The sequence below is a fragment of the Chelon labrosus genome (assembly GCF_963514085.1).
Source record: "Chelon labrosus genome assembly, chromosome: 24".
Lineage (NCBI taxonomy): Eukaryota > Metazoa > Chordata > Actinopteri > Mugiliformes > Mugilidae > Chelon > Chelon labrosus.
The window spans coordinates 5,204,879-5,214,422 of record NC_140357.1 but is presented as its reverse complement, the minus strand read 5'-3'; the positions used below and the strand labels follow the sequence as shown (position 1 = coordinate 5,214,422).

The 9,544-nt window shown below is 47.3% G+C and overlaps 1 protein-coding gene across 1 annotated transcript in view; it reads left to right on the top strand.

Annotated features, from left to right (window-relative positions):
* Positions 1-284: 284 nt before the first annotated feature.
* The window catches only part of nrp2a (neuropilin 2a), a gene marked incomplete at its 5' end in the record, with an annotated part of 51,304 nt that continues 42,044 nt past the window's right edge, over positions 285-9,544 (top strand). The window contains 2 exons of the mRNA XM_084574244.1: positions 285-360; positions 7,868-8,039. Of these exons, the coding sequence (XP_084430370.1) occupies positions 285-360; positions 7,868-8,039 (248 nt within the window). The remainder of the gene's footprint in view (positions 361-7,867; positions 8,040-9,544) is intronic.

Genomic DNA, 9,544 nt, shown 5'->3' with positions numbered 1-9,544 from the left:
AAAGGGCTGCGCTTGTAACGTTTTCTGAATCTCCTCAATAACATGTAGTTGGCACATCGTTTTCTCCTCCAATGGTTTAATAAACGCCGTGGGATTTCTTTTTTTTTTTTTTTTTTTTACTGTAGTGGTTTCATTTTGACTGCTCCCAGCGGTTTTTGCTCCAGAACGGGTTGGGATTTTGTTTTTTATTTTTTTAAAAATACAAGGAACGGCAGCGTTTGTGTCACACGAGGTGGAAACATTAGACACTTAAAAGCTCTCCACAAGTTTTTGCATCATCCAAGATGGATTTTGTGTCGTCGCTGATTGGATTTTTAATCGCATTGTGTCATGTGGCGTTACGAGTCAAAGGAGACGAGGGTGAGTTCATTTACTTCTTGATTTTGACGCGTGGTTTTTAAGACTAAACTCCAAACGAGAAGGAGATAAACTCTAAATCAAAGGCGCGTAAGTTGCTGCATTTAGGTCAATCTTCTTGACGTTACAATTGTCAAGGGTCCTTGTCACATGTTTTAAATAATATCCATCATGATAGAGTTAGTGGCTCATTTATATCCCTGCTCATTTATTTCCCCTAAATGTGGTAAATCTGGGAAAAGGTGAGACTAGATCTGTATTGGCTTTATTTATATGTGAGCACAGGCCTGGTTTGTTTCATCTAAGTCATGGGAACCATGATGACTGTTTAGTCCGTGACTAATTCCAAGACATTTTACATTTCAGAACTTGGATGCCTTCATTAAATATTTAAAGTGTTATCTGTTCCAGCTCCACTGAGACCATCGGCTCACTCAGCTGCGGATAAGCTCATAATATAAATGTCATTTCTCTTTTCATGTAATTATTCATCACTGGAAATGAAGCCAAGGCTGATTAAAAGCCTGTTCAAATCATGAGGAAACGTGCTTCTGGTTTTTAGTGTTTAGCTGAGGTCCAAGGAAGCCGTGCGTAAAAGCCACACTCTCGCTGTAGGGTTTGACTAATACGGTCACCATTATAACAATTATCCCAATTAGCCACCGGTCCCCCTCCTTCAGTGTCTGCTCGTGCTCCTCTGGGTTGTGTGTGCAGGGTGAAGGCGAAATCTGCCGGCAGCTGCAGACGGCGGCACACTGCCACCTTCGTGCGCTCTCGGCAATCAAATAACGATAAGCAGGGTGGTTATAGCACATGGTGAGCTTTGGGCTCTTTACGCACGGGTTTGTCTTACTACAAACATCTTAATTAAAGATCTACAAAACAAAACAAATCTGTTGAATTAAAATTAGGCTTTAAAATCAGATCAGGCAGAAATGATTAAATTCAACTCTTTACTTTTGCTCCGTCATGTCACCAGAGACGATGCCCGTTTTGGAGCCGTTAGTGGGAAGGGGTCTTATTCAGGGGTTTACCACGCAGAGAAGTGACGCCACTGGTGTGATGACACATGGCCCCACGCTCACTCATCCCTGTGTAGCATTCTTGCCGCGTTTACTGCTGAATCCGCATGAAATAGTTTATATTTTCGCCAGGTGGGATTTTTGCACAGAAAGTATTTTTCTTATCTGACCTCACTGTGCATTTGTCATAGTAGAGTGAGTAATCGGATGTGGTTTGTGTGATGTTTGCTTACTTGGAGAGCTGAAGTAGTCTCTCTTTCTGGAGCATTAGAGGTGAGGAGCTGTTCATGATCCCATGTTGACTGTTGTGTCTTTCCGGCAGCCTCGAAACGAAGCCAAGCTCTCTTCACTTCATGTGGGCCCTCCTTTTTTAAATAGGACTGTCATCCCAACCATTCCTCCGAATGTATGTGTGTGTGTGTGTGTTTTGCTGGCTGCCCATGTACCCATTGATCAGAGACAGATGTGGGCCTCTTGGCAGTCATCAGGAAAGCAAGAAGCTAGATCCCCCCCTCTACTCTCTCTCCCACTCTCCTGCCAAGACACTGCACCACACGTCCCTGCCTCCACGCTCCCCTCAAGAGCCACATTACACACAGATGCCCCGGGAAAGGGAAGGCAAAGGAGCAGGAGAGGAAGGGCGTGCAGTAGAAAGACAGAAGCTGCAGAGGAGAAGATGCACACAAAGCGCAGAGAGGCGAGCGTGCCGTGAACCAGGCCGCTGAGAGAAAGGAACAAGGGAGACTTTGAGGAGAGATTGGGGGGGGAGTGGATTGAGCACCGAACTGAGTGCGAGAGGAAAGGGCAACTTCAAAGCGCGCAGGGGTCACAGAGTTAAAATGACGCCGGACAGAGGGGGAACAGATCGCATTAAGGGGTTTATGAAGTGACACTGGCGTCTGGGGTGACACGGCTAAAGCGGGGTAAAAATCACAGCCGGAGCTCCGAGGGGAGGCGGCAGATAAAAGAGGCGAAGTCTACCTACCACTCTGTTATGAAATGACACTCGGGGAAAGTTGGGAGTCACGCTAAAGGTTTTTTACTTTCCAGAGTGGCTCCTGCTTTTGATGATGGGCTCCATCTGGGTTTTAGAAACCGGATACACGCAGGGTTTAACTGAAAATGTAATCTTCTGGAACAAAGCGACGCACGCCTTGAGGTATCTTAGCCAGAAATGAAAATCTACCATGGCTCGTCTGTTGTCTGCTGGTGGCACCGTCACACGGAATAGAAACAGAGATAGCTGCAGTCTTTCTATGCGGTGCAGAGCGGCTTATGCTCTCCTTGTACTGTAATCACAATAGTTTGACTCGGTGACATGTACATTAATTACTCTTTTCCACCAGCATTAATATTCAATCCATTAAGCAGCTCATTTGCATGTTTATTGAGTGGGCGGCTGTGCATCTTCTCCACATATTGACTCCTTCCAGAGTTGGATTTCTGCTCCTTTCTTTAATTTATTTTCTAAATGTGAAGAAACTTCCTCATTTTTTATCACTTATGTTGTTTTTTTCCCCTCCTCTATAACTCTTTGCATTTATTTTAATCTGCCAGGGCTCAGAGGTATCAGCTGTGAAAACAAGGTCACCCATTAGCATTCATAGCCGAAGACAAACTGAGCGGTTCGTTCAATACCAGTCAGGTATGAGGCTCACACAAAGCCCTGGAACAGCCTACCGCACTCGGGGTGAAATTAAAAACAAGACCCCCATAAATAAAACAGAGCTCGGCCTTTTCAGTCTGTCGCATTAGCCGCACGGGCGGGGGTCTTAACGGGCGCTCGGGGACGGGGTTTAGACGGGAGCCGGAGGGGGTTAGCAGTGTCAAGAGGGGAAGGATTTTAAATTTACTGTAATTCAAAGTGGGGTTAAAGAGGAGAGGGTGCAAGAAGGAGCAGTTGAGAGTGTGAGCTTAAAAAAAAACGGCTTTTGTGAGAACTGCACTTCACGCAAAAAGGGATTTTTATTTTTATTTTTTTAAGCAGTCAGTTCCACTGAAAGGTAACATTCCGTAAGGTGGAGGGTGTGGGGGGTAGAGGGTGGCAACAAATCACCAAGACTCCTGCAAGCAAGGCTCAATTCTTCACACCTCTCCCTTGCTGATGTAGGCTCAGCCATTTCCACTGGAGACAGGGAAATCTTTTGTGAAAAGTGCTTTGGCGGTGCAGGTTTGACGCCGCCGCACAGAGAGTGTGCACCGAGGGAGAAGGGAGACATGATACTGTAGTCAGGTAGTGTTTAGGATTAGGCCCACGCCATTACCCCCCCATCCCTCCCCCCTGCGGGCACCACCACCACCAGCAGCAGCAGCAGCAGCACTAGCAGCCATCTGCTTACTCGATTGATCCATTGAACCATTGATCACGATGGCCAGCTCTGTGCATTTAGCTGATTAGCATGGGGGCACTTATCCTGTTAGGGAGGGAGGCAGGGGTGGGGAGGGAGAAAGAAAAAGGATACAGGCAGAGGAAAAGAGGATTTGGGGGTGGGGGGGGGGGGTATTATCTGCTTTTGATGTGGCTTTTGTAAGAAAAATCCCCCTTTAAACACATTTAACACTGTTTAACCAAAAGCTTTTATCGGCCTGCGTCACATTCCTGGGCTGATTGTTGTTTGCCGGTGTGTCTTTTGGTCAAGTTTTATTTATTTGACTAAAATCCAGCTAACACATGAGTGCATATGATGAACCACTCCAGGATTTTAAATTGTTTTATTGGGAATTCCATTATAGGAAATGCAAATAGACCTTGATGTAGTCCCAGTATTTCGCCTGTTGGTCTGCAATAATTGCTACAAAGATGTTTAAATTTCCTTTTGCGCTGTTTTCTCCTAAATAAATGCATTAACTACACGGCAGTCATAGGAAAGGTTGGAAAGGACAGGGCAATATGGAGGGTGAAAATCATACCCAGATAGCTTTGAAATCTGCATATTTAAACGTATATCACTGAAGGTGCACACTCACTTCTACCTTTTTTACCCTCCTGCCTCAGCATGAAGGTCTTAAAGCACAGGGGGCGACGAAAATGAATCTTTTATCGTCACCTCCTCCTCCTCCTCTCCCTCTCCTTTTGGTCCAGCGTAGTGTGGTGCGGGCGAGATTAAAAGCAGCCACGGAGACAACCCCTGCTCTTGACTGAATGGATGAGTGCTGCCCACTCTCCTCTCTTCTTCCCTCACTCTGGGTGATAGCACTTTTTAATTAAGGTGGGGAAGGAGGAGGCGGGATGGGATGGGTGGGGGGGTGCGCGAGGGATGGGCGGGAGACACTAGGAATGATGGAGGGATTTATCAGCGCCTCCGCTCGCACTCGCGGCTTATCCCAGAGCGTGACGCCACGCTCCCCCCCCCCCCCTTGATAAGGCAGCTAATAGAAATGAGAGCAAGGACGCGCACCTACGCGCGCACACTGACGCCGAGACATGCAGACATATGCACATTTTCCCAGATAATGAAGATAAAGGCACTCACGGCGGGCACAAAGACGTTTCTGGGTTTGACTTAATCAGGAGTGACTTAAAAATGTGCACACACACACGGAGCGATTTGAACTAATTTCACTGACGCAAATCATCCTAAACGGTGTCATACTTTTAGAGTATTTCCGCAGCAAACACACTCTCCTGTCCGGCGTGCACACACATAGTGGTGTCATTGTCCTCCTGTAATAGGGGTTTTGGTCCCTGCATGTTAGGAACATATGTGGCGCTTGTGTGTGTGCAGACAGATGGGCTACTCTAGCAGAAAAGACAGTGTAATTCATGAGGCTCGCTGGCAGCTCCTGAGTGCTCCCCACCCCGTGTTACTCATCCAACACCACAAGTTCTGTTCCCACCAAAACATTCTGCTTGACAGTCAAACACACACACAGTCACATATATATATATATTTGTTTTCTACTAAATAACTAATACCACTTTTGTCATCTGAATCAAAAACAAAATCTTCTCATGTTTATTGCAGCGCTTCATTCTTTATTCTATACCAGCAGCAGCAGCAGAAAACAAGCAGCCACACACGCTTTCGCAAACACACACTTGCTGCTGGTGCCGGTTTGTGTGTGTGTGTGTGTGAGCTGACTGACAGAGGTTTCCCAGTGGGGTCAGTGTCTACAGGGAGCCGCTGGATCGCAGGCATGTCTTAATGAGGCTCGTCAGGCTCTCTCGCACACAAACTCCCTCCGCTCCATCTTTCCCCCTCCCGTCGCTCCGCGTTTCTCCTTCCTCATCACCCCACCTCCCCACCTATGCGCTCACGCCGCGCCCGTCGCACATCAGCCCGCCGCCGCTTCTGCCGTCCTCCGATCAATCTCCCCCCTTCTTCCCCAATCCGTCTTTTATCCATCGCCGGGCCCTCCTTCTCATCCTCTCTCTCTCCTCCACCTCTTTCATTTTCCTTCCCGGTGTAATCCTTTCTCTTCCCACTCCGTCTCCCCTCTCTCTCCTCCACCCATCCTCTTCATCCTCCTTGGAGGCCATTCAATGGGCAGCTCAGGGAAGGGAAAAAAAAAAAAAAGTGTTGAGGCTGCAGGATTCTCCCCAAATGGCTTAATCTGCTGAGGCTCTGCGCTCTGATAGCCTCCTGCACACCGTCCCCTCCATAGGCTTCCCAACAATGACTGTCTGTCTGCACAGCCTTAGCAGATAAAGAGATGTCTGTGTGTGTGGCTCTCCGTCTGTCATTCTTTGCCCATCCCTGCTATCGCTTAGAGAAAAAAAAAAAAAATCTATTTTCCACCTCTGTTGGACCTTGTGATTGACAGGCCCTCTGTATGTTTTTGGATGTGTGCGTGCGTGGGCGGCCCTTTGAACATGGCGCGCACACACAAGTGCACAAGCGCGTGGGCGCGAGTTAAAAGCACGCTTCCCTAGCCGTGGCTCCAAACGTGCACTCGCAGCTGAACTTGTGTATATATATATATATATATAGATATATATATATATATCTATATATATGTTGTGTACTTGTGTGTGTGCGCACGTGGGCGGCCGGAGTCGTGCACTCGCATGAAATCACCGGCAGCTGTGTGTAGCCCGATGCGCCGGCGTGGGCGTCGCTCCTCTCCAGTAACAAAGTAAGGAAGCCATTGCGGCTCTATCAAATGTCAGAGAATCTTAAGTGTGCCTTTTAAGCACAATAGGCAGTGGAAATGTCAACACTTGAAGGGTCTATTACACTTCAAGCCTTTGGTGCTGTTTTCTTTTTTTCCCCTTCTCGCTTCCTCTATTGATGCTTTCACGGAAATTTGAAAGAAACACACAAAAATATCAACCCGTTTACGTCAAAGATAGCTCCAGTTCAGCGCCTGAGTCGTTAAGCTCACCATTAAGTGGTGCGTTGTTAATGGAGGGGCGCCACGTGATTCAGTGGGTCGCCCGGTTTTTGAGGTTCTTCCTTCCTTTTCCTTATTTGGCCGACAAACTCCAGCCGCAATATTAAGAAAGCATTCATCCCGCTTTGAGCTCAATATCACAAAGTTCATTACATTTAGAGATCCCGCCGGAGCATCAGCAAACACACATACACGGTGTTGGATAGAGAGCTAAACCACCCCCTGCTGTTGTCATGGAGAGCACGTTTCCCCTCCGCCGCCGTAAAGAATAATAATGCCTGCAAATCTATTGCAATGCAAGAGCAATAAAAGAGCCAGTGTGGGTCCCATTGTGCGTGCATGCAGAATACCCGTAATATATGTTCCCTTTGTGCACGCATGTGAGTTTATGTGTTTAGCGTGTTTGTGGGAGATAACGCAAAACGCGAGGGCTGTTGCGGCCGTGAGGGCGTGAGCACAGAATAGGGCTTTTGTTGCGGCGTTAGCTTCTCATTACAGAGTCGGGGTGACCCCCAGAACCCCGCTAGACAGGCCGTCTGCGTGTCACTTCCTGTCTAAGCCTGCGGAGCGACGCCATTGGCAGGCTATTGTTCCTGGGAGAGCGTGATAGGATCAGGGAATGTGTCCTAATGTTTGCAGATTGGCTTGCTGGAGCAACAATTACACTTGGAGAACGCTCCCAACGGGGGAAACGGAGAGATAAGAGCCTGGGTGTGGAAGAGGGTGAAAAAGGCTGTGTGTGTGTGTGTGTGTGTGTGTGTGTGTGTGTGTCTCGGCTTGTGTGTGTCCGCGCTCACCAAATGCAGCAGTGATGATCTTTTATTGTTTTAATAGCTTACCCGTGTGGACCCGCTCGCATTGACAATCCACAATGGAGAAGTTTTTCCAATTTCCTCCTAACTGACGGCCTAAATTGCTTTCTTTGTTTTACTGTTCATTTGTTGCTCATCACGTCTTCATATAGAGAAACACGGTAAATGAAGATGCGCCCTCTGAGTCAATATTCTAGGGAGTGTGCCGTTTACTGGGGATTTATGTGGTTTGACAGTCTGCTGTGCAAACGACGCGACGCTTCAATAAGAACATATGCTCAATTTGCCGAAATTCTTCAACCTTCTGTCTCTTTCTCTCTTGTCTTCATCGCTGCTGATCAGAGTGTGGAGGCACCTTCGACGCCAGCGAGGCCGGCTACATCACCTCCCCTGGCTATCCTCTGGAGTACCCCCCTCACCAGAACTGCCACTGGATCATCACGGCGCCGGAGCCCTCGCAGCGCATCGTCCTCAACTTCAACCCTCACTTCGAGATCGAGAGGCTCGACTGCAGGTAAGACGTCCGAGTAAACCGCTCCTCGCCGTTAAGGTTTCACGGAAAGGTTAACTGAGGAGGTTTCGGAGATGCAAACATTTGTAGGGCTCGTCTTCTGCGAGAGCTTCAGTCCCCATTGTTTAAAGTGAAGCAGGAAGTAGAAACAAAAATGAACCCGACTGGTAAAAAAGACAGCGCCGACTAGTGTTTGGGTGGTGTTGTTACAGAGCGAGCCAGACTAACAAGCACTCAAGTATAAATGGCGTAGGCTACGTGCATAGGTTACGGGTTCTAGGTCCCGCAGTAGCTACCCTAAAAGATCCTTACTCTGCCTTATGTGTGCTGATGTTGTGTGCTCCAAGTAATTTCCCTTTGAAGCACATCTTACACTTTCTAACCACAGCAGGTCAGTCGCAAAGGAAACTTTAATTGTAGACACACGCTTTCAGTAAAATGTGGCCCATTAAGTGGACTGTGGTTTGTTTTTTTCTCTCTTTCAACAACCTCCCTCTCCTCTCCTCTCCCTGGATGCTGCCTGCTAGTAGTTTTTTTGGCATTACTCCGCTTTAATTCTTTGCTCAAGGGCGCGCGCGTCAGCTGCAACGCGTTACGGAGCAGGAAGCGTTGCTTATTTCCACTTCCCACAGTTTGTCGTCTCTCTCGCACGCTGCTGGATACAAACAAGCAAAACAATAAGAGAGTGGAAAGAATGATTCAAATGTCTGTGCACTCGTTCCTCTGGTTAAACCCGCGATGGAGGACGAAGCTGTTAATCTGTTTAAGGCAAGATGACTGAACTCTACGCTGTGATTTTTTTTTTTACACCACTATGAGAAAGTTTCGAAACTTTTGAGACGCACTTCTAGCAACCTTTCTGACATTATCAGCGCGATAAAGCTGTAATCCCCCTCCCTCCATCTGATAATCAAATGCCAAGTAACATTTGAAATTTGGGCATCCAGGGCAGCGGGTGGAGAAAAAAAAGGTAGGATGAAAGAATCGTGATGTATTTTGAAGATGGGGAGGGTTGGGAGGGCGAGGAGAAAGAGAGAGAATAAACCCAGAAGGGTTGGAGAAGAAGAAAAAGAGAGCCAGCTGTTTATCTCGACATGACCACAGTGGTCAGTTTCCTTTCTCAGAGACATGAATAATCCAAATCATATGCCGTCTATTGTCCTTGACGTCAGAGGAAGGAGGAGGATTGTTTAATCCATTGTTGTACGACCAAGTCAGGGAGGATTCTACTCATTTCACTAAGCCCGTTTGCTCTGTTGAAAAATGATTTATCAGAGCAGTTTTTCCATTTATTTCTTCTTTCCATGCTCCCCTACACTCCCTCTCTCTCTCTCTGTAAATTGAAGAATTAATAATCCTAGATTGGCTCTTTTTTGCATTGTTCTCCGAGAAAGCACTTTGTCTGGCCGGGGAGAAGAATGTCACTTTCATGAGCACATCAATGGCTGCTTTGGTGAAAGGGTTCCGTAATGATTGTCGTTTCTTTTCAAGCCGCCGTGTCACGTTGC